Below are 25,848 nucleotides of genomic sequence, written 5' to 3'. Positions count from 1 at the left end.
GCTTGACAAAAAAAGAACGAGAAGAAATATATAGTTTGTCTGATGCCACCGAGAGATACGCGACAAAGAAAACATTTAGGAACAGAAAGTGAAGCTGCTTTTTGTTTCTTGTAGTATTTCTACTTCCTGCTACATAATCAAAGTATTCCAGCAGAGAAATAAATAGACCTGTGACAACATCAGGGAGAAGTCAGGAATTAGTCAACAGCAGAACCACAATAAATATCATTAACATGTCGTGAGCACATTTCGCCACATGACAGCTGCTGTTCTGATAACTGATTAGTCACTTCTTAAGTCTTCTTTTACATTTTAAGTTTGACTGAACAAAAGAAGAGGTCTGACCAAACTCGGAATTTTTGATCAATACTACGTAATGGTTGATCAATAGAGGAAGTAATGGCTGCACAGTAACCACCTTATTTAAGAGCATTTAAACGCAGTCAGAGAAAACTTTTCGCATCCAAGTTCACATGAGGAATTCTCCTACACTTTGATGTTTTGATTAACACCCCTCCTCCCTCTCTTACTCCCAGCCTCACCCAGCACACATCACCATTTGAAAACACCGCCACTGCTGCTCCATGTAACGAGTTAAATCTTCCCCCTCAGCAAGAAGAGCCCATCCATGAGAGAGAGAGAGAGAGAGAGAGAGAGAGAGAGAGAGAGAGATGAGTGCCTGTCGCCGAGGGCCCAGCTCGGCCTCAGTGTTGAATTTCGTAATGGAATGCTAACTGCTCGTCCGAATCTCTCCTCCTCCTCCTCCTCCTGACAGGAGAGGAGGCAAGGAGTACCAAACACAGCGGGAACATATGGATTATCATCATAGAAAAGCTTCCAAAATACACAAATATCTCATTATGCATGATCAAAATCACATTTTTTTTTAATTTAGCACTGAAGATGCACTGCAAAGCAAACGCATATTGTCATTTCAGAACTACATGTCCATGGAAGACATTATAAAATAGATAAAAGTCACTAAAGAAAGCCCTGTAATAATGTTACAGGGATACTGGGAACAACAGATGCATTGGTGTGACCCCTTTAGGAGGTACATCTACCATAACACACAATAACTTGCCAGTACTTCTGAGGTATTCAAACACAGTGAATGTATTTTTCAAGCTAAACCCCACAGGGATTAAACAAATATATAGCTTGCATTAACTTGAGTAACAGGTAAGTACTACTTTATACTGCATCAAATCTCAACTCTTAAACAGAACAAATTCAGTTCTGAAAGGTTTAATTTGGCCATAAATAATGTTCCAAAAATGTTCCAAATGCTCTGAAAGCTACAGAACAATAGAGTAAGGAGTACCACAAAGCATTAGCTTCCTCTAAAGACGCCCTATGGAAGTTTATCTAAACTGTGGCAACAAATAAGCATGGAAATATGTTTTTAGAAAACTAACAAAATAAATGAACTGACTTACAGTTTGCCTTATTAGCTATCTATGCTACAGGCCATAGCATATCCGGTGAGGTAATAGCATCAAAAAAGTACTGGAGTAAAATATTAGCCAAATAGTAAAAATAGTTAATATTTTTCTTTCTAAAATGTTCCCAAAAGCCATTAAAAAAATATAATTTCTCACAATTATAAAATAAGCAATATACTTTTTTAAATGTGCTAAGCTCACAATAACTTAATGACTGCTGTTTTGAACTTGAGTAAAATATTAGTAAAGTAGTATAGTATTCCATCTAAACACGATAAAAGTTTTCAGGTGACTAATTTAAAAATAAGAAATATATTTAAAAAAACTTGCTAAACTCAAGACAACATAACGGCTGCTAACGTTAGCCACATAGGCTACTTGTCATACCAAGGGAAGTGAGCAAAAATTATTTCTTCTTAAACTGTGGATACAAATAACCATTATGAGATTGTGTTAAAGGCAAAAACTTCAAATAAAAGTCTAAACATACGAGTAGCACCAATGCAAAGGTTGCTAATATTAGCTTCCTAAGCTACAGGTTGTAGCATTCTAAGTGAGGCTGTAGCAGTAAACTCAGTATTAATTACTACAGATAGAGCAGAAATCTAAAATAATAATAATATAAATTTTAATATAAATTTAAATAAATTGTACTTATCATGCTTTTCCCAAATGCAGGCAACGTTTTCATGTGAGTATTAAGAACAAACAAAACCACATAAGTTAAGCAAGCCAAACTATTTGTAATTAAATTAGAATGTGTATTTTACTAATTTGTGAATATAAACAACAATTATGCGATTGTGTCAGAATGGCAAAAAATAAGTGGAATAACTCCATAGCACCATCTTAAATACAGCTAACAATAGCTAACTAAGCTACAGGTGAATGCAGACCAGGTGAGCTTATAGCATCAAAACCTCTTAAGTGATAAAATATGTTGTTGTTTTTTTAATTTGATTTTTCACTTTTCAACTGTAAAGGGGGAAAGTAGTTGCTCTATGTTTTAAAGTTCGCTTTAAAAGTGGAACTGAAGTTCCTTTAGCAGGGAGGAGGAGAGAGGTAGAGAGACATAGGGCTGATACGGGGAGAGAGAGAAAATCCCTAGCAACCATTATCTAACCAGTTCAACCCTGAGCAGGAAAAAAACTCATCAGTCCATCTCTTCTCCCTCTGCAGCGACTCAAACTCTCAAACCAAACCCCATCCATCAATCATTGACCCGGATCACCGATAAGAAAGTCTCTTTGACACAGTAAAGTCGCATTATTGTAGTTATTTAACAGCCCGGCCAGCATCCTCCACCGTGTACCAACACGGAAAAAAAAACGACGTCGAGGCTAACGGCTAACTGAACGGCTAAAAAGTTCTCAAAGTCGACGATTAGAGAGTGGAGAGTGATTAAAGAGTAAGAATAAGTCATGAGTTAACGTTTAAAATGGAAGTTAAATCGGTGGATGGTGTCGAAAGAGAGAGAAAAGAGAGACCAAGGAGGGGGAAGGAGGAGGAGGATGCAACAGGCGTCACGTCGATGCTGCTGCTGCTGCTGGCTGCGCGTAACCGGAGACCGTGAAAAAGTCTCCTAAACGCGCCGAAAAGTCGCTAAACAGCCACAAAAGTTTACGTACATCGAGTGGCTAGGCAACATGAACTCATCGCAGCCGAGTTGGTGCGCTTTGTAAATGAACAGGGGTCGCTTTCTTGCTAAATATGTCTGGACAAGGTCACAGCAGCAGCAGCAGCTAGCAAGTATGCGGCTGGAAGTTAAGCGATCCTCCTTCAAAATAAAATGCTCTCACAGTAACATGATTATTGTTCTTGAAAATAAGAATTGTCATATTATTGGGATGGCTTCAGATTTAAATTGGTATACGTAAACATATGCGTATGCTTACTTAAAAAATGCAGAACTAATCTGTTTAAAGTAGAAAGGTATCCTTTTAAGTGGGTGATGTTGCCCCAGTGCACTGACAGTATTATTTATGCACAGGGCCAACAAATAACCAAACAATTTGTAACACGGAGAGAACACAACAGATCATCACAATACTCAATATCTCAATCATCAAAATGCAACAACACCCAACTTTGTACACCAAGCAGGGAATATATATCAGAGATATAAAGTTAGATCAACTAAAATATGATAATCTTCACTCTAGCCAGCACAGTCAAAAGAAAATCTCCTTTAGCAAGTACAACGGTGAATAATCTACATTGAATGTTAATAATCCACTCTGCAAACTTCCCTTTCTCAGTCAGCATCAACAGGTGGTTTTAATTTGAAAGTGTCAAAAGGAAACAGCGTTACTAGTTGCCGTTAGCTTTGCTAGCTTGGTGTTGGTAGCTTTACACATGGCCACTAGCAGCGAGGCTCCGACCAAAGTGCACCCGAGATATGGATGCTCGACTCCGGCGGCGAGCAGACTTTGAACCCCCTCCTGCCACCCTCCCCGCGGGGCAAACCCGCCTAATAACAGCCCGAAATGAGCACACGGCTGACAAAGTTGCAACCAAAGTCGAAAAACAAGTTATTTGAGATAATTAGCTGAAGTAGGCTGAATGAGGAAGAGACTCGGGGTTGAATTCCACCGCTTGGATGCGCATCAAACTAGGAAGCAACACGGAGAGGAGAGAAAAACTAGTGTCTCCCCCCCACCCCCCCTTTCACCGTCTCCTCATCTCAGCTCAAACTTTACATTAACAACCTCAACAAGTCCAAACTTTCTCCGCAGGAGTGCACAACATGTCAAACATCGATGAAAGCGAGCGCACGGAGCCAATAAAGAGCCAAACACAGCGATGGAGAGGCGAAAAGAAGCAGACTTACGCTTGACTTTGTTGGGGTTGGGCTGCTTGCGCCGAGACATCGTGGCGAGGATGATGGTGGTGGTGGGGGCTGATGATGATGATGATGGTGGCGGCGATGATGATGAACGGCGGTGATGTTGAATGATAAAGGGGATGAAGAAAAAAAAGAAGGGAGAGAGAGGCTGCAAACTTGCTCCGGAGAGGAGAGGAATCAAAATGGCGTTTCCGAAGGGATGTGCAAACTTGGACAAACTTTACTCCGGCTTCTCCTCCTCCCTCCCCTCCTCTCCCCTCCCTCCTCCTCCTCCACCTCCTCCTCCTCTTCTGGTTCTCTTCCTCCCTTCCCTTCGCTCTCCTCTCCCAGGGGAAAGAAGGGGAAAACTGCAAAAAGTCTACAAGAGGAGTCGTCGAGAGGAAAATATTGGTTTGATATTTTCTTTTAATTCCTGCTCGGACTTCTAGCTCCGTACCCCCTCCCCTCTCTCGCTGTCTCTCTCTCTCGGCGTGTCTCGGTGTCTCTCTCCCTCTAAACCTGATAAGTAAAGCTCATCACGTGTTGTCTCTCCAGTCTCCAAGGGGACGTGGCCACCAAGCATCTCTGTCTTTACGCATAGACGGACGTTCCTCCCGGTACCGAGCCGTTAACACAGTAACTGCCGCGATGGAGGAGGATATAATCCCCTCTTGTTCATCACCTTAAACCACCTACCGCATCTAAAATAAATGAAAAGTTTCACCGTGTGCGAGCTTTAACTTTCAAATTTTCATCAATTTACGCACAGATTTCCGCATTAACGACCAAAATATACACTTTTAAATAACTATAGCCCTCACTGTATTTATATTTTAACTCAAAAAGTTTATTTATCCCCGACTTTATCTCCACTCCGTGTAAAAGTAGCTATATGTTATGTCTGTTGGCTAAATACTGACAAATACACGCGCTACAAATCACTCTTTTATCGTTTCTGTTGAGTTTAAGGTGCTAACAGATAAGAAACCATCCAGCCACACGCTGCATAAAGCAGCTGCAGGTATCGCGAGGCTTGATGAGAAGAAGAGAGAGGGTGACGATGAGCTATCGCGGGATGTGGGGAGTAGAGAGGATGCCAACCGTCAGTCTGAGGGGGGGTGAAAGAAACTGCCGCTGTTTTCACGAGGTGTTGGTGAAGCAATCATTTATTTTCCACAAAGACACGAGGTTTTAATCATCTGAAGAATGATGAGACATAAACTCTACAAACCAAACTATCTAATGAATAAAACAAAATAAAAGTACAAGTAGTATAACTTAAGTAAACAGGAAATAAACGCAACTTAAACCTTTAAAGTGAAATAAAAACTAAATAAGTTTAAATCTAAATTTCCTTACGTGTTTTTCTACATTATAAACATGAGAACCGGTAGCTTTCATTTCTTTTAAGCTGTTGCAAAAACTAAAATAAGTCCATTATGATCTTTTGTGGTAAAATAAAACACTAAATAGTTTCCTCTTAAATGTAAAACTACAGTAAAAAGTAAAGTTCCATTATAATAATATGTTTTATTTGATTAAACTGATTAAACTTAAATAATTCCATCTTAAACCTTGAAATAGTAACAAAAATCAAAGTACTCCCATGTTAAATCTTATGGAAACTAAAATAATTAATGTTTTAACTATATATAATTAGTATATTAAGTATTTTTCCTCACATGTACATATTATCCTTGTTTAAACACTGTGTGTCTCTTTGAACAACTGGACACTTGTTGATCACAGTGATGAAGATGTGTGTGAGATATAAATAAGTGCAGAGGCAGCAGCAGCTCCATGTCCCTCGCTGCTCGGACACCCGGTGAAGCTGAAGACTAAAATTAAACTGCCTCGGACTCTCATTGTTAAATTTAGTGTGAGCAGCTCGGCTCCTCGCTCCCTGCATGTCAGGTTCCTCTCCCACATTCCTGCCAGCCCTCCATCTCCAGATACAGACCCCTCCTCCTCCTCCTCCCATCATCCCCTGCTGAAGAGAGGAGCACTCAGGCATCTCTCCTCCCATCACACCCCTCCTTCTCCTCCTGCTTGCCTGCAGGCGGCTGCAGCAGAGCAGGAAGAGTCTCTGCGGCTGTCTCGGCTGGTTCGGCCTGTTGCTGATGAAGGATCTGGGTGTTTCCAACAGCTTGGTTTCTGGGTAGATCGCTTCTTCAGTCAGACATTTTGAAAACAGCACAACTTCAGATGGAAGTTAAACTCATGTTTAGACACTCTTCTACCGCCTGGGACAACAGCTGTTTTACCGTGACACAATGCACACAACTCTCAATAATCACTGCTTGATTGTGTGTTGGGGGAAGGGGAGTCCAAAATGATCCGACAAGCTGACGTGCAGTTTGCGGTATAAATCCTGTGTAACAGATGTCTGAAAGGAGCTAAACTGCAGGCATGTTTCCTCTGGAATAGGGGAACTCTTTGTTTTCCAACAATTCAGGTCCTTTGCATTTTGTCCGTACAGAAGAAGACAACTTTGCAACTTTGTCTAAATTAAAATAGTTTTATTCACTGCAAAAACAGCAGGTGGAGCTAATTCTCCAGCATGTGCCATCCAACCACCAGAGAAGAAAAAAACAACCAGGATATCATAAGGAACTTCAACTGAAATGGTGACAAAGAAAGTAGAGTTGTTTTCATCCTTCCTGTTTTCATGTTTTCATCTGTTTCATCCGTTCCCACTGTATACTGTATTATTTGCATAATTAAAACCTGCTACAAATTTACTCCTGAGAAGGAGGCAACAGTGAAAACAACAGCATTCATTTGCAAATTTTCTCAACGTCTAGTTAGAAATTGAACCATCTCTCATTCGACTGTGAACATTCAAAACGCTTATGTCTAATTTTATATCGTAATGATAAATATTCTGCTGCCACCTTCAGGACAAAAGGGCAATCTAAAACTAGCTAAGTTTTTGTTTTAGTCGACCGATAACGTCCCTCAGACTTTATTTTTATCTCGCGCAGGTTAACCCTTCTGATGAGATGAGAACATCAGAGTTTCTTTGACAGATGAAATAAAGCTGACATGACTGCAGGAACAGCTGGAGATGACACATAAAAACATTCATCTCATGCAGACTAAACCTCTAACTAAAACTTGAATAATTTACATTATGGGGACAAAAAGCCTCACAATGTGACTGTGTCAACAGATCTATGTCCCCACAATGTGAGTAACACACACACACACACACACACACTCATAGAGCCAGGAAAGCAGATAATGACATTACATCACTAATCCAATCACTGCTTTTCACCTCAACTGGACACTTTTCAATTCAAATTAATCTGTAGAGATAGGACGAGCCCAATCCCAACACACTCACACACACACACACACACACACACACACACACACACACACACACACTTCTGCTTCTATCTTTGTGAGGACCTTCCATTGACATAATGCATTCCCTAACCCATAACCTAAATGTAACCTTTTCCCTAAACCGACTCTGAAAGGGTATTTAACTCACAACTTTTTGACTACTGAATAGTTATCTTTAATTTCTCGTGTGTTAAACAATTGTTAGCCGCTAGCATGCTCAAGTAAGATGTCAAACACAGCAACCATTTTAACAAGGGCCATTTTCTTTCAGCAATGTTCAGTCGGGGTCAGCATAGCCTTATAATTCATCAGAGGGCATACTGCAGATGTAAAATACATGTAAAGATGGATGACGTGTCACCACTTCTGCCAACGGCGCAGAAGAAGTAAGAGACTCCAGACTGGTTGCTAGCTGTAGCGTTAGCATTAACTTAGGCCCTCCGCTAACTGACTAAAGTGCTGTGGTCACCCTGAGTATTTGAACTTTGATAGGGACTCTTTTTCTTGCACAAACCTGTTCGCTGTCCAAATGGCAGATTCTTGCTAATCTGCAACAAATTAAATAAAAAGAGCCTCCAGAAAAGTTTTTATCTATAACTTCTTGTAAGCTCCCTGTAAGCTTTTGGAGTCTGGAGCTTTTGGAAACTGCAGAGGAGCGTTTGGTTTCTTCAGACGTGTCTCAGCTGACAAAGTGATGGACTTAGACTCCAAAAGTCTGTTCATCACAATAGTTTATTGTTTGTTTCTCTGGTTTGAAGGAAAAACAATGTACATGTAAAAGTTTAAAGTTTTACTCTCCTCTTGCATCCTGAAATCCAAAGACGCAGAGGAGGGAGTGTGATGTTATTTATTGGACTGTAACCATGGAGCCGTTGCCAAGGAACGAACCATCGCCAACAAAAGGGTGGATTCATCCATTCATCCAGCGCAGAGCAAGAGGAGGAGGAGGAGGAGGAGGAGAAGAGGCATCCCTAAGCTCAGCAGAGCAGCCGGAGAGAAGCGATCTGAGTTGGAGGGTTTCCCAACGAGCAACTATGAGTTGACACAGTTGTTGTTGATGAAACTTTACACACTCCTCCTCTTCCTCCTCCTCCTCCTCCTCTTTCTTCATTGGAGCGTTGTCCGGACAGGCAGGCAGTCACATGAAGCCAACACCTGTCGGCAGTGTGGGGGATGACAAGCACATGCTGATCCGTCTCACACTGTTCCACAACTAGCTTCAAAAACACATGTTCTCCATGTTCACCTCGGCCCTGTTTGTGTTTCCTCACAGCAGAAAAGGTGCTCAGAAAATCGCACAAGATGCAGACATGTGCTCCGAAGGCTGAGGAGGGAGAGAGGGAGGGAGGATGGTGGTGGAGAAATGGGGGGGAAAACTAGGAGGGAGGAGGGGGAGGAAAAACCGGTTTCCAATAGTGACGGATGATTTGTAGGTAACAGTTGTTTGCCTTGCAGCCTGAGGCCTGCCCCTCTCAGAGACACACACACTTCGCAGCATGCAGCAGTTTGCTTTCTTAAAGGCATCATATCTGTTTTGGAAGCAAAGCTGTCAATTCCACACATGCAGAAGCACAAAAACTTGCTAAATGCTTTTTATAAAACTCTAAGTGTGCACCAGAATCAATTGAACACTATATAGTGCATGTACGCAGCATTTAAAAGTTTGGAAAATATGTAAAATACAAATGTAAATATTCACCTGTTTATTTGCGTTTTTCGAATCTCTCTCTCTTTTTCTCTTTCTCTCTACAGCGCCCCCTGTTGTGTGAATGCTAGCTTTGTTATTGCCCCTTAACCAGTAGAGAGAGATAGAGAGAGAGAGAATATTCTCATTTATTTATCATTTTTAAATTCCAGTCTTAAGAGCGAGCAGTTTTGACACAACATAGCCTCATCAAACATGCTGGGAAGCCTTAGCATCCAGTCTCAAATGAAATAGAGATAACATAAGTGGTGCTAAGGCTAAGCTAGCAACCAGAATCTAGGTCTAATAACACTCCATCTGGATTTCATTATTATTCATATAATTTTTTTCTCCTACTCTCATGGTTCTACGGGACCGCTACACCGAGCGGTTGTCAGTGGTAAATGTTAGTCATCATGATGTCACATCCTGTTTCTATAATGTAAAATGACTAAAATTAAACTTCTCAGAAAAATGGACATGCATCAGTATCACATTAACTGCCTAACATGACAGAAACCATCCTTGAAAAAAAAAGTATTTGACATGTACTTTAGTGATTGAGTTTGGCCCAAGTCCCATCTACTAAGCTTATGACCTATACTGCAGCCAGTCGCCAGGGGAAGCTCTATTTGCTCTTGCTTAATTTTTGAGGATTTGTCCTGTTGTCCATCTTTATAGATGAGCTATGGTCTGGACCAAAAAGTTGCACTTGAACATACCACAAAGACTACAGCCAACGACCATAAGTTCAGCACCTGAGAGGAAATAATTCTTCATACCAGCAGGTGGCAGTAGTCTGTATTCATCATTCAAAAAGGGGAACAGGAAGAGCTACTATTAGCTGCGAGGCTAGGAACCTAAGAAACGCTACAATCCGTATACAGAGCTGGATACTCCAGAATCATGCTGATGAGTTGGTCTGCGCTTTATTCATTCTAGATCATCATGTTGTTGTGGAAATACTTGTGGAAAGTTCAGATGAGATTAAGTGGGAAACAAGAAGAGCCTTCTGCCTGACCTTTAAACTTTGTTGCTTTGTTTACTTTTATCACTTCCTGTTTCTTTTCTGTGGTTCTCCAAGCTGATCAAGCTGACCAAGAGGGCAAGACTCATCAGTAAACTCGGACTACACATGCTCTCTGACGACCCGACACTGCAAAATGGCTGATTGTCATCTTGGTGTGTCACAGCCCTCAGGCATGATGTCAACTCCCTGAAACATCCCTCTGAAGACACATATGAGATCATCAATTAAATACAGCAGGTATGTTCTGATTGGCTGCAGGCTCCAGCCAATCAGAAGAGATGGGCTCACGAATAATGTAGCTCTTCTGTAAATAGAGTGGAATTAAAAAGAGTAAAGATTAAATGAATCAGTCTTTTTGTCGATAATAACTGAGTGCATCATGTGAACATTTAAACATTTCCATGGCAACCTGCAATATATATTCTTTATAAAATAAGAAAAAAATCAGTTCAATTTCTGTTCCAAGAAAATTGTGTATTTGAGATGGTTGGCTAAAATAAGACATCCATTGTTTTTTGTTTTTTGCTCTTTATTGCACATCTGATTCAGAGAAAATCCTTGTGTGAAACGGATTGGACAGAAGATGCACCTTAAATCCAGGTAAACCTTCCTAATCACAGTCCTTGATCTTGTTATAAAGCACCTTTGCTGCAGCGCCACCATCAGGACATGACTGGAGCTGAAGAGTGTCATGAGCTTTAGAGGGCCCTGAGCTTTATGTCGAGAACCACCTTCACCAAGTAACAACCCAAGATTTCCCTTGTCAGTATTGCTCTGCTTGTCGGTGTGATGAATGAAACTGAAGAGGAGCGTCTGGTTTCTTCAGACGAAGTGATGAGTCCTCCTCCGACCTGAAGACAAGTCAGGCTTGTTCTCGGGTCGGGGAATGTGCTTTGGCTGCGTGCGTCCTCACAAGTAAGGAAAACACAGAAACAACACGTGTGTTTTTGTGTCAGACTGAGCTGGACCGACCAGTTTTGTGATGCTGATACATTAGATACAGTCGCCATGACGACGGCTTACCTTTTGCTGCTGGTCGGGGGTGGGGGTTGGTAAACGTTGACACCTGAAAAAACTTACACACCCAAATATCACATTCAGGGTTAAGGGAAAAGGGCCCAAGACCCCCAGGAGCCCCATTATTTGTGTATTATTTGTTTATTTGTAGATTTGCTGGAAATACGAAATTAGTGGCTTTTCTCCTTTTAAGCTAATTTGTTTTAAAATGACTTTAACTGTTTGTTTGTTTTGTTCCAAAAAACTTAAAGCACAGAAGGCCATAGACATGTAGTATTAATCCATCCCAAAAAAAAAAAATTAATTATTTTCATCAGCAATTATTTTCCATATTAATTGACAGATTTCTTTAGTGTTAAAAGTACCAAATATGGAAAAATGTCCATGATTGTTACCTGACATCCTTCAACAGGACACATACACTTTGAGTGGACACTCATGGAAAAGTGGGAAAGCAGCATGTCTCTACATGTCAACTTTTTAGGAAGAAATATTCTGATATTTTTCCAATATACGAAGTGTTGTCACTGAAACTATTATTAAAGGACAGTTCAAGGAGATAAAAATATAATTTCACTTCCATCTTTTCAACAGTCTTTAGGTTCTGTAACATTTTTTTTTATTATTAAGCCCTGATCAGGAGAGATTTCTGTATGAATTGTTAGACACTAAAGATGGTTTCTCCAAGATACTAACAGAAAACTTTCTGAAGCTAACAGATGATTGCAGCCTGGTCGTAGGAAAAGCCTGCAGCTCCCTCGAGTGGTGGAAGCGATGAACTGCAGTCTGCTGGTGTCGCTGTGCTGTACTGTATTAGACTAAAGTGTTCCTAATATTGTGTCCACACTGTTAATATGGAACACGTAATGCTGCATGTTCCAAGTCTAAAGAAAATATGCTGCCAATAATCCTTTCATGATTTCAGAGTCTTCTAACAAAAAAGTCTCAGTCTTTTGATCTTTACTTTTCTCTTTTTCTAAAAACCACAGTCAAGTGTCTCATTGTTCATTTCAGTGGCAGAGCCAACGGTTAGTGTTCCCAGAGTGAATGAGGAAACAGCACCATCTGGTGGCTTTTGAAGGAACTCCAGCTGACCACATCAGCATCTCTGTCAGAGTCCATTCAGGGAATTTATTGGGAAACTTCCAAGAAATAGACGGATCCAATGAGTAGCTTGTTCTCCCAGTAAATACAGAGATCCAGTGGGTAGTTCAGGAGTTTTCCAAATAAATAATGTGATGTGCGAAAATCTTAATTTGACCACTAGGGGGTGCATTCCATTAGTAAGAGATGCAGACTATTGTTGCAGACCACACACAGCACCTAAACCCAGAACTAAACAGCAGATGACAACAACGTGCGCTTATTTTTCTGAAGAAATTTCAGGTTGTTCATATTGTCTTAAAGCATAGTTTTCAAACTAAGCAACATTTTCAAAATGTATTTGTGCTGTTGTACACTAAAATGAAGGGAAACATTTTGAGTTGTTATTTTTACGTTATGATGCTATTATACTTGACACCCCTGATGTAGAGTATACAATGATTGGCCACAACATTAAAATCACCAACCTGTGAAGTGAATAACATTGTTATTATGATAAAAAATTTCATCTGGGAAACCTGGGTCCTTTATACATTTATGTGGATGTCCCTTTGATATGGACCACCACCTGACAATGGCGAAGGGGTGTTCCTTGCATCCTGGTGCCATGTGTTCCACAACAACCATGAGTCATCAGATCAGACCACCTTCTTATGTTGTCAAATTTTCATTTTCTTGACATATGCATCAATGAGCACTGTTGCTGGTTCACCTCTTCTTCTTCTTCCTTAGACAACTTCTGATACGTACAGACCACTGCAGACCAGGAACACCCCACAAGAGCTACAGTATCTAGCCATCACAATATAGCCTTAGTCAAAGTCTCTCAAATCCTTCCACTTCCATTTCTAACATCTAGACCAGTGTTGTGTAATGTGGCAAATGGTTCATGGGCTTTCTCATAAGAACAAAGGCACTCAAGATGTCTGTTAAGGTTCTCAGTCATCCAGGTTATGGTATATCCCAAAAAGTTTTAAAAAGGCAACTGGATAGTCCAGTTGCCTTTTTAAAACTTTTTTGGAGCCCTCAAGATATTCACTGCTGTCTGGTTGCTGCTCTACAGTGTAAAATGCATGCTCGAGCACTTTCAGGGGCGTCATGTATTTTAAGAGGTCCACAAAGTTGACCAAATCCACCTTGCTGTATGATTTGTTTCTAAGACACAGCGTCTGGAAAAATGAGAAATCAAAGTCAGTGGAATACAGTTAATACTCATAATAAGTTGCCTGATCCAAAAAGAGCACCAACCTCCATCAAGGCATCTAGAGAGCTGAGATGGGAACATCTGGTGTCAGTGTAAACATGACCTGTTTCTCATCTGGAGTCTACTGGAGTCTAAAAAGAGACAGTCTTTAAGGTACAGTACATAATGTAGGTAGGTAGATAAATACCTGCATTTTCCAGGTCTTCCTGTCTAATGTGCCTTAGGCGCAAAAGAATTGGGAGGTGTTTTGGCTGGAATTCAGCTGAAATCTGGTGGCTGACCCAAGGTTTCTACAATGAACCTCATGTGGTTCGCATGAAACATCATATTACAATATATTTAGAAGATGTAAGATTTGAATCTGGAGCAGAAATCTCACTTCTGTAGAGTAACTCATCTCATTGTATGTGGGAAACCCATAAAAAAGTGGGTAGCTTAGAGCCAGTTATGCTGCGACCACACGTCTATCGTCATAGTCAGAACTGAGCATGACCTCTGGTTCTCTGACCAAACAGGGAAAAGACTATACTACACGTTAGCATTTAAGCTACTTCCATTATGCACACAGGAAAGACACAACTCTGTCACATGCTTTCATCTCTTCAGTTACTGTACTTAGCTGTACCACAGGGTCTGCACGCATGAGCCTGGAACCATGTCGGAGACGCGGCACACCAAGCCAAAATCAATGACCTTGACCCTCAGTGGCTGCTGCCTCCGATCCACAACCATTATGTTGTCAGGCTTTAAATCTGCATGCATTATTCAAAGGGCCTCCAGGTGCAGCAGTGCTGTGTTCAGCTGAAATTACACCATTCTTGTTCGGTCACAACTGAGTGTGCACACAGATAATTATTCGCTTGTGCAAAAAACTGTATACTTGATAATACTGGGAATAGTAAAAAGTAAACTACCTGATGCAGAACAGGGCGGATGTCTTGCATGGAGAGAGCCTGGTAATGTCTCTCTTTCACGTAATCATGCATATAATCTCTTTGGTGGCAGAGTGAGATGGCCCATTTTACAAGATTACACTCATCTGGATCAAGAGACTGCAGTTCTTTCAAGAAAGGCAAGTGGCATGGTAACAAATTATAAAGATATCTTTACATGAATATTCCAGCTTCTCTTTTGATGAATAGACAATTTGTTCTGTACCTCCTCCAGTGCTTGTGCAGGTACAAATGGGGTGGTCTTTGGTGATTTTTATGGCCAAAGACATGTTGGTACAACACACTCGGCTACCTTCACCAAGAAAGGCCTAGGCCTCATAGCAGGAGGCCCGTAGGGTTCTCTTCCAGTATTTGGGCAGGAGAAAACCCTGATAACAAGACACATCACTACCTGATAACAAGTCCTAATTCAATTCTATATCCAGATCATTTCTTTGCTATTTTGACAGAAAAACTGATTATTTCTGATATCTATAGTCTAGATCAGAGGTCTTCAACAGGGGGTCCACGACCCCTAGGGGGTCCGTGGAGGTACTGCAGGGGGGTCGCGAAAGTTTTGGTTGATTAGACATTTTTTTATGTCACCCTACCGCCCTCTGGAGGACCTCAAACTCTACAACAGAGTCCCTTGTGGACCTGAATACCTGAACACCTCTCCCTCAGGTGGCCAGCGACCACCTTGAAAAAGAACTTTAACAAATGGGAACAAACACACTCATCTCATCTGTTTCTGAAATATCAGCTGATTAAACATGGAGGCTGTCATTAAAGACATCTGATGAAACCAATGACAAGAGGACAGAGTTACAAATGTGTATTATTAATCAAACAAGTGAGTCTAGCAGAAATATGGGTGGGTCACTGATAACGTGACTCTATTCTCAGACAGTACTACGCAGACTCTGGCCCCAAATTCTAGCATCAGTTTGACCAATGGAAGGAAGTGGAAACAAGTCGTCCATGTTTGTCTACAGTCTATGCTTCAAAGTTGATCGTCTGCCATTGGTTGTGTTCAGGAACAGTCTCTGCTGCCATCAAGTGACCAAAACCAGTTACTGCAGGTTTAAATAATCCAACACAAGAGGAGCACTGGGTTTGTTTTGGTCCATCTGCGACACAAGTCCGGTGGAAACAACAGCTAGCATCAAACTGTATATGGGTCCTTCAATAGAAACAGATGGAATAAAGGACATTTGTGCCTTCAGCTGGAAAAAAAACAGGAGTACCAACACTACGGCTCCTTTAGCCATGTTTTAGAATGGCATCCTGAACTACACATGTATTTCACATGTATTTCTTTCTTTTTCTGAACAAATTCAGTCCATTTAACAGCAGGAGTCTTCAGACTGAACACAGTGTCAGTTCTCAGTCAGAGATCTCAGCAGATACACACTACCTTCAAGATTTAGAACATTTAGAAGTCGTTGTACTTAAACTTTGTCTCCTACAGAATATTTCAAATTTTTCTTCTTTATTTTATGTTTTTTCTTCAAGTATAGATTTACATTTTTTGGTGATTCGTAATTCTTAAAAGAATAATCAGTTTTTCCTTTTCATGCATCATATCTTCATCATGTTTTTGGGTCTTCTCTCAACCAAAGAACACAATCAGTTATGAAGGCTGAAAAAGTTAGTTCCAGTCGTCATAGTCTCGTGTTTCATTGATTCCAGTTTCTCTGATGGCCTTTCCTTGTGTGCGTACGTTCTTTTCTTTCCTGTGCAGTATTATAAATAAAGTCTGGATTATTCTGTGCTCGCCAAATGAAACCAAATGTTCACTTAAATCTCTAAGCTCATTTCTTGTGAAACAAAAGAATACCAGCCTGATTCTTCCATAAGCTCCTGAAATATCTGGACCAGAGTCTGTTTGCTTGCAGCACAGAACCCAAAAACGTACAGTGAGTGGAGCCCGAGCTGATTCATGAATCACGTCAGAGGGAAACTCTGGCCTTTTTGTTCATTATAATAGAAACTCAGCACATAAAACATTTACATTTACTAGCGTTTTATTTTCTACACTTTTTATGTAACAGTTTTACTAGTGTTCAGATTAGGTGATGTGATGTCATGTGAGTACTTCGTAAAATCACACTGGCAATCCTTTGTCCTTTGTGACCTCTCACAAAAGTCTCTTTTCAGATGTCTCGCATATTGAACAACAGTTCAGATTCTGCACTATTTCACTAAAAAAGCAACAAATACAGCATGTTGTTTTTTTCTTTCCTCTGTGATTAATCCTCTAATGATCCTAAAGTTTGATCTTTTGATTATTTGAAGAGGCCCCACCCCTAGTTTGGGAACCTCTGCACTCACTGCACTCTGTACACCTCACATTTCATTTCACCCATTCAGCTGATGATTCTTCTGTGCAGCCGGTGCAGGACTTTTACTTGTTCTGGAGTATTTTAAATCGATGCTGTGATAGATATGAGGACTCTCCTGAATTCTCCTTTGATGTCCTAGTTGTTTGTAGCCAGGGTTTAGGTTAGACTTTTGGTTTGTGAGCTTTTCTTTCATTCCATGATCCAACAGTGTGTGTATCATTCATATTACCGTGTTTGTTATGAAAGTTGGGTTCATAAAAAAGACTTGCTTATTTCTTGAAAGAACAAACATCTGTCTGGGAGTACATATTATTATCAATAAAAAGATCCAATTGAGTCATTTTGATGATATTATTGAGTAAAACTATTCACTTTAGTATTGCCTTTAAAATGGACTCATCATGTTGATTGTATTATTACTGAAATGTTTTTAACTTTAGATTCTACTTGTCTTTTACTCTCCTACTTACTTTATGTTGTTTTTTTCTTACTCTGAACATGTTTTCTTTTAATGTAAAACACAAATAAAAGCCTCAGATTGTTCAGAATAATTGTGCTGATAAATGTTATTGTATCACATATACCTTCTCACCTCATTATTTTTCTATCTTTCGCGGTATTGATGGATTGAAAATGCACGTGTTATTTGGGAATTAAGCAGGTTTCCTTCTTCTATTGGCTCTGCTCTGATCAGGGACCAACCACAGGCCGTCGTTGCTAATAAAGCTTCAGTTGTCGTTGTTTTTTTTTTGTTTTTTGTTTTCCCTCTCAGCTGCTCCTCGGTGGTACAGCCTCGGTGAACGGACGCCAAACATACGTGTCCCTGCAGGCTGCAGCCTGAGTCCGATCAGGATTATTGTTCATCGTCCCCCTACTTCATTGACCGACTGATCACTATGGCGCCGCTGTCATTCCAGTCTGGAGTGGAATACGCCAAAACGCTGCTGCCGGAAACTCTGGTGAGGTGGGTGAACGAAACTTTAAATCTTATCTCTAAAGTTATCCGGCAGTTCTGTGAAGTCAAGATTTTATAATTTAACCTGACTGGTACAATAACAAAATCCAACAGATTTCACCTTTATTCTTCAAACCGAGGAATCCCGTTCCTAATGTGGACCTATTGGTAGTGATGTGTCGTTCTTGAACGAGCCGACTCCAAGAGCCGATTCGTTGTAGCGAACGAGAAGAGCTCTCCTGAGTATCCATGCAGGCAGGGAGGGGACTTTATTTTGATGGGCACCCCATGCACCAGTCACATGCGAGGACGGACTAGAATAATACCATTGTGTTAAAAATGGAAGCCGAATTCTCTGAAGTGTCATTAAGATTGTGGCCTTTGTTTATTTGAGTTGTTTGCTGTGGTTCAGTTGTTCATTTAAAGCTTTGAATAAAATGTTAAACAATACCAACTGTATTTTTTTTAGTATTGAAACAAAATGCATAAAAATAAGGCTTTCATGAAAACGGTAAAATTGCTTTCAAAGTCTCCAAGTAAAACTAAATGAAGAGTCATTTTGGAGCCAATGGGAGCCATGAGGCTATTATACGGGAGCCGAGCCAAAAGAGCAGACTCTTTAAAAAGATCCGAACTTCCAATCACTATCACAGAGCAACTTTTTCTTTTCTATGTGTGTGTCCAGGGCAGCATGCAGAAATATTTACAGAATCAAATTCTTTGATTCTCTGCATTTCTCTGAATGAATCTAAAAAGAATTTGTCATTTCAGACAGCAGGGACTGCACATTCGAGCTTCGGGTCATTATAAATTATAAATTCCTGACGAGTTGCATTTTAATGTTGTTTCTGTTTTCTCAAAACATCCTGTCATTATTCTCTACCTGTGGCACAAAACTCCAACACACTGGTTCCTAGTGAAGACATAAAAACTCCTCACTAACATAAACAAAGGCTGAAACAGCTGATCATTGTAGGTTCAAACCAATAACCATTTGTTGTGGACTATTTTCAGTCGTGGATTACAGATAACGATTATTCATTATTGATGTATCTGCCAGTTTTCCATTGGTAAAGAGCATGAAGTGAGAAAACAGCCTTTAGGATTTACATAATATAATTTCTTGTTTTGTCTGACAACCAAACAACAACCCTCAAAACATCTAGTTCACTGTCATGTGTGACAAAGAAAAGCATCAAATCCTCTTGAGAAGCAGAAACAACAAATTGTAGTTTTGACTTGTTTTGACTTTAGGGTTAGGGTTACTAAATGTAGTACTAAATGTACTAAACAATCAGAACAGTGGCTAAGAAGTTCGGACACTACACACACTGCATTTAGACCCCAGGCGAGACAACACAAAGTAAACAGAATCCATGACGGTTTCAGACACAAAATATTTATAGGCCTTTTGACGTACATTGACGTAAACAGTGATCTTCTCACGCTGACACTTAGACACAGTGACCCCTTTCCCATCCATTACTTAGATAGATGGATAGATAGTTCACATCAGTTTTCAGGAAATCGTTGTTTAAAGTTCATTTAAAGACACCAGACTCTCTGGGTAACTTTGAATCCTTGGATCTACAATGAAATTTACCTTTATTGATAGACAAATTGCTGCAGTAGCAGGGTGGTATACTCAGTGTTAGCTTCACAATCTAGAGTCTGATCAGATGTGTCCTTATGACCTGGCAGGTCCGTATCAACAGTCCAGACCACCATCTCTCGCCACATCCTGCCCTCAGCTCAGTCTCGCTGTTTCAAGGTCTGCACCCACAGCCGGAGGCGGCGGCGAGGTTTGGTCGCGTCTTCTCTTGATGAACTGCTGGATCAGGTGAAGAGGGAAGGGAACTGTTCCAGTGTGGTATTAATATGATAATAAAAACTCAATGAGACACCTCTGCAGGTGGTGTTTGAAGATGGTGTAAGAGAGGCTCAGAGTTTGTCTCCTCTTTTGTCTTCTTGGTCATGCTTTTGGGTCTCAGGCAGCAAGAGTGTTCATGTTGTCCTGCCACTTCCTGACCCTGGTCCTGGAGGAGGATGGGACTGAGGTTGACTCGGAGGAGTTCTTCCAGTCTCTGCCCAACAACACGGTGCTGATGGTGCTAGACAAAGGCGAGATGTGGACACCAAACAAGGTGAGAGTTAGTTCTGATGGGAGCTAAAGACACTTCTGATTTCTTTTTGCAGCTGAGTTTTCATGAAGATAATCCTTTACTCATCCTATGGAGGGATATTCACACGTTGTATCAGCTCAATAAATGGGCAGGGAAGATGTCAAAAAGAGAAAGAAAAGGCCTACAAAACCCATCGTGCAAATTTGTACAACAATAAGTCCAGCAGTTTAAATGTAAAAACTGATTTTGCTCAGATCAAAATAAAAAGATTTTCATTTCAGTGAAATGACTCTAAAGCTGCTCTTGATCCAAATGGACATTTCTGAATAAAGATGATCAGCTGAAGAGAACAGTTTCTCTCATGTTTATGCTGACCCATGTGTGACAGTTGCTTAGGTGTCGAAAAGTTTAGATTGTTGTATTTTATCACAAACTGCTTTCTGCAGTTCTCCCACCAGATGGCAGCACGTTGACATGTTGAAGTGTCCAGTCAGGGCAGGATGGTCATGGTTTTGTTTCCTGTATGTTTCAGAGCTTCCCTAGCTTTCGTCAGCCGAAGAGGAACGGGATCGCTAAACTGACCTTTGACCTCTACAAGCTGCATCCTAAAGACTTCCTATGCTGCCTCGCCATCAAGGCCACTCTGTATGAGATGTACTCGCTCTCCTACGACTTCAGATGCACCAGGATCAAACACATACTCAAGTAGGTTGAGCTCTGCTGCAGCCGATCTCCTGCATCAGTCTGATGAGTACATAACATCAGCACCAGGTGCTCTCAGTAGTTGTTCTGGAGCTTTTGGCTGCAGAACAGGATCTTCTTTAGCATAAGGAACTGGCTGTGTGTCATATCGGTTCAAACATTGTGAGTGTGATAATCAAATCAAATCATCATCTTATTTTCTGTCTTTTACACACAGAATTGTTCACAGAAAGGCCTAAAACACATGCAATCAGATATATATATTTTTTAACTTCCTTTATGTTCAGCGTGATACTTTTAATACATTTCTGTTCACAATGTTTATGTGTCCCTGTCTTCAGATCGATGCTGCGCTGCATCGTCTCTCTGACCAGACTGGCTGGACAGCTGCTGCTTTGCACATCCTCATCATTACTGCAATTCACCGGAGACGACGACTGCTAGAGTCGTTTGTGTCTGTTCGACCGGGACGTCTGTATGCTGAGGACTGACTGTAGCAGATGAATTGACAGTAGATAGTTTACCTCTTGTTCAAACTGTATGATTTTCCTCTTTGTCTGGATACCGAGCATGTTTTGACCATCTCATTTCAGTCCAAATCTATATTTTATGAGTGCATTTAAACAATCACAACATTATTTTCTTCTGTATGTTTTAGCTTTGATTCAAGCTGTGATGATTTATATATAATGGCAAGTGAAAAAGTTGTAAGCTGTAAATTTGATTAGGGTATAAATCAAATATTTTTTAAAATAAAGATTTTCTAAGGCTTTATGTTCTGCGTGTTTCTATTAATGTGCCATTTGCCAGATATCGACACTAAAGAATGTTTTTAAGAAATGGCAGCTTCAAATGTTTTGAACCACAAAAAGATGCAACGAAGTCAGTGCTGCACACAGTGAGCAGAGCAGACTTCAAGCAGCATCAATGGCAAATTCCTGTTTCATAGTTCACAGTGCAATGTAACCTGACACTGCTTGCAATAATCACCATCATCTCCTGAGCGTGCTGCAGTGCAGATTCACACTGTAAAGCTTTTCTGAATTCTTCCACTTGATCAGTGTTGATGTATGTACATAAACATGCAGAAGTAACAAAGTTATCCCGTGACCTATGACCCGAGCCCAGTTCTTACCTTAAGTTTGTTTGCATTTTGTCAATGGGTGCCATCAAACAGCTGAATTAGCTATTGGTCCCAGTTACATTCTATCTGTGGATGTACAGACAATAGCTTATGAAGAAGGATGATGTGACAGCTCTCCAAATGTGAACCCGAAGCATAGACAGTAAAAAGATGGACTGTGGAACAGCTCCTCAAAAGTGAAGCCAAAGCAAGTAGAGCTCCTTCTGGTGACTGGCTGCAGTGTAGGCCATAAGCTCCACCTCCTCCATGTTAGTGGATGGGACTTGGGCCATACACAAACACTAAAGGATGATTTCTGTCATTTTAGGTAGTTAATATAATGCTGATGCATGTTCAAGTGTCAATTTTTGGGATAATTTCTTTTTAGTTAGTTATTTGAGGCTATAGAAACAGGAAGTGACATAATGCTGACCACCAGTTGTCATGCCAACCACTCCCTAAAGCAGTGAGTGGTTATAAAACCGTGAGAGTTGTAAAAAAAAAATAAAATAAGTATAGTGTATAATCCAACAATTCCTTGTAACTGGTGGAGGTTGAACAGAGCGCAGTATCATTCATTCATTCATTCATCTTCTGTAACTGCTTGTCCTGTGAAGGGCCACGGGGGGGCTGGAGCCTCTCCCAGCTGTCATCGGGCGAGAGGCGGGGTACACTTTTCTGGTGGTGATGGACAGAAGAGTAACAGTGACGTAATCATACAGGTCATCTGAGCACCGTGGAGTTGAATTAATTCTCATTCTGATGAGAACTGAGGCTAGCTATTGCTAACATCTACTGGAAATCATCTAAAATAACACAAGTAACACACTGAACATTTTTAATCACAAATCTTTTATTCAGGATACAATCAAAAGTAATATTATTGCTATAACTATGAGATTTGAAGAGTTTGGGTCAGTGTGCTTTTTGGTATTTCAAGTTTGGTTTGGATAAATAATAAATAATTTAATAATAATTTTCAATTTCAAAAGCAAAATAGAAAAATGCTAAATGAGTACATTTATCTTTTGTCCTTTAATATATGAAAAAGGAAAACAGAAAGACAACTGAACAATTCAACAAGAATTAAGAGAAATATAAACAATTCATATTTGCTGGTGAAAAAAAAAAGACGACGATGAAGAAGAAGTTGCTCACAGCATTCAGTGATTTTGTAGCTCTCTATGAAAAACCTTTCTGTTGGTAAAAGCAGTAGACTGTAGAAAAATGGATGATATCAACACTTTCTCCCACCGGCCACACTGATGCTAGAATATGGTGGCACCATATTTTGAGCCTTTTGATCTGAGAGTGGAACCGCATTATCGTTAATACTGCGCTGTGGTCTACCTCCGTCAGTTACATAGAAATGCTGGATCATACACTGCATTAATTCATTATTTTCCTACGGGACCGCTTCACGGACCAGTTGTCAAAATCAGAACTTCTAAGGAGAAATGGACTCTTGAACATACATCAGCCTTATATTCACTACCTAGACAGAAACCAGCTCTAAAACAGTTTATTTGAAATGTGCTTTAGTGTTTGAATTTGGAACGTCCCTTTTACTAACATGGAGGAGGTGGAGTTATGATACTACGGCCAGACACCAGGGGGAGCTCTACTTGCTTTGGCTTAATTTTTGAGGAGCTAGTGTCAACATTTTATACTGTCTACGGTCAAAACAGAGCACAGACATGACTTTAGAACAATACTCATATGTAATGTTAAACTTTATGACACAAGGTATGTCATTTGAATTTAACTCTGAGCGTTTGTTTTCTGCATACGGAGAAGCACAGTGTTTATTTAGTACTGACCATAAAGATCCATGACTGTGAGAGAGCGCTGTACAAAGTATTCCAGATACAGGTTACTTCTGCTTTCATCAAAGAAAACTACTACCGTTTTTTTTGGTTTTGTTTTTTTGTTAAATCACGTTCGTAGAAAGAAAAAAACTAAACTCTCCCATTCTCCCAACTCTCCCAATCTGAAACTATTAATTCCACAACCCCTCAAATGTATCATGCGGCCCTTTTGAGGGACCTGACCCTTAGGTTGAAAACCACTGTAGTAAAGGAGTTAAACCAGTAAATGTAGTTTATTTTCTGATCTGATTTTTTCACTGGCGTTTTTTGCTGACTGACCCATCCAACCCCCCCCCCCCCCCCCCCCCCTTTCCGGGCGTGGACACAGAGGAGAAGAAACCGGCTGGCAGCGTGCTCCTGTTGAACAGACGCACACTGGCATCCAGCAGCACAGGAGCAAAGTAGAGCACCAGCAGCAGAGTAAAGAACCATGAGAGAAATAGTTCACATTCAGGCGGGACAGTGCGGGAACCAGATCGGGACCAAGGTACAGACTTTTATCTCCTCACTCATCTCTTGGCTGCAAATAACAACTTTTTCTCCCAGCACTGCTGCTCTTCTCACTTTTGTGAGCCCACACTGATTGTTCTGTCCTGGTTTCCCAGAGTCGTTCATATTATAGGCTGTAAAGAGTATTTTCTTGCAGTGTAGCATTTGTGTAACTTCAACAGGATAACTTCAAGTCGTGTTTTACGTGTTTAAAGTTAATGTGTGAACTATTCCCTCAACCAGAAATCTCAAATCAGAGTTTTGATAAGACTTCTGCTTAACATCTCTACATAAAGTCAACAATTTCTGTTATTTTAATTGATTTTAACAAACTAATCAATGCATATGAAGGATAAAATATTGAAACACGACAGACAAAACCGATAACACTAATTATCTGAGGGGTCGTGGAATGATTCTGTGGCATAAAGGATAAAACATTTTGAGTAAAAAAATCTCTAATCTTTTAGAGAATTTTTTGTAATTACAGTTATTTAAATGAAACAGGACAAATCACTTGACAGGTAACTGTTGAAATTGTTGCAAACAACTCATTTTGTTGTATTTCATCTCAAATTCTGTCACTGAGAGGTAATTCCTAGTTCCAACTGTTAATAAATGCAGTACTCAAGTAAATGCACTCAGCTTCGTTCCTGCCCCGAGTGAAGGGAATGCAGTGAGGGGGAGTGAAGTAAACTCTGTGAGCAGCTGAGAGACTATGCAAGGAATCTGCACACACACGCACACACAAACGCACTCACACACATAGAACTATTTTAGTGTGGGTTTTCTGGGCTGGAAGTCAAAGGAGTGAACACGAGTTCAGCCAGACAAGAAAGTGAAACATGAACCACTCACTGTAACCTCAAAGGCTGCTGGGTGATGAGCCGCTGTGACTGTGTGAAAAGTATGTCAAACATACCAAAGGACACATTTTTAGACTTTCAAGAATCAAAGAAAAATAATGTGTCTGGTTCAGATGTGGTTAAATAAAGAGTTTTTGTGAAGGATCAGTTCAGATAAATGTGTCACTGAACCTCAAAGATTTGCAGGAGAGAAAGACGACAACATTGAAAATGAACTCAACACACAACCACATCAGTCGGAAATAAACAGGTCAAGCTTAAAGTCTCTCAGAGGAATGGACATATCATTTCAGTACTGAGGCGCACCAGAAACCAGTTTGTCCCAGTTCAGAGTTGGTATGAGGAACTTTTTAAGATCTCTCCTGTAATCTAATGTTGTGCTGATCTGCTCTGAGCTCAGCACCAAATATCTCTACATCTTAGATGGTCAGGCTTAATAAACTAAGACACCGGTCTGTCAGTGACAACCATCCAAACTTATTATACTCTTCACAGTGTAGTCTGTGCAGCGTCCTGTTCAGTGTCCACAACAGCCCAAGGAAACCACTAAGACACACAACGTTTATTTGCGTATGCAAATCTTCTACTTTTAAATCTTTCTAAACTTGCAGCTGAAACAAAAAGCAAAGCTCGACAAGTTTCATGTATGCAGAAGGTAAATAGTAGTCATGGATCAGAACTCTATTATTCCTAGACTTCAGGAGGAAGCAGGGAGGGCTTCACAGCAAAATGTTCAGCTGACATTTAAGCCTCAGAGGTTGAGTCAGTGAACGCATCGTACAG

General features: G+C 40.4%; 2 protein-coding genes across 3 annotated transcripts in view; one reads left to right on the top strand and one right to left on the bottom strand.

The window, feature by feature from the left end:
* The window catches only part of rreb1a (ras responsive element binding protein 1a), a 54,588-nt gene extending 50,148 nt beyond the window's left edge, over positions 1-4,440 (bottom strand). Inside the window, exon 1 of one of the 2 annotated variants that reach the window (XM_084566148.1) lies at positions 4,276-4,440. In XM_084566148.1, coding sequence (XP_084422274.1) covers positions 4,276-4,315 — 40 coding nt within the window. In that variant the 5' untranslated portion in view covers positions 4,316-4,440. The remainder of the gene's footprint in view (positions 1-4,275) is intronic. The other variant, XM_084566149.1, reaches the window with a different exon arrangement.
* A 13,003-nt stretch (positions 4,441-17,443) lies between these two features.
* On the top strand, positions 17,444-21,844 carry cidea (cell death inducing DFFA like effector a). The gene is made up of 5 exons (XM_084565802.1): positions 17,444-17,903; positions 19,596-19,734; positions 19,886-20,038; positions 20,550-20,722; positions 21,061-21,844. Exons 1-5 carry the CDS (start codon positions 17,836-17,838, stop codon positions 21,161-21,163), a joined length of 636 nt encoding a protein of 211 aa, XP_084421928.1. The 5' UTR covers positions 17,444-17,835; the 3' UTR covers positions 21,164-21,844.
* The last annotated feature ends 4,004 nt before the right edge of the window (positions 21,845-25,848 follow it).

This window comes from Chelon labrosus, assembly GCF_963514085.1.
Source record: "Chelon labrosus genome assembly, chromosome: 18".
Lineage (NCBI taxonomy): Eukaryota > Metazoa > Chordata > Actinopteri > Mugiliformes > Mugilidae > Chelon > Chelon labrosus.
This window is presented reverse-complemented; position numbering and strand designations above follow the sequence as displayed.

Coding starts and splice junctions, on each gene's coding strand:
- cidea (XM_084565802.1), top strand. CDS start 17,836: ATGGCGCCGCTGTCATTCCAGTCTGGAGTGGAATACGCCAAAACGCTG. Junction 17,904..19,595: donor CTGCCGGAAACTCTGGTGAG/GTGGGTGAACGA, acceptor ATGACCTGGCAG/GTCCGTATCAACAGTCCAGA. Junction 20,039..20,549: donor AGATGTGGACACCAAACAAG/GTGAGAGTTAGT, acceptor TGTATGTTTCAG/AGCTTCCCTAGCTTTCGTCA.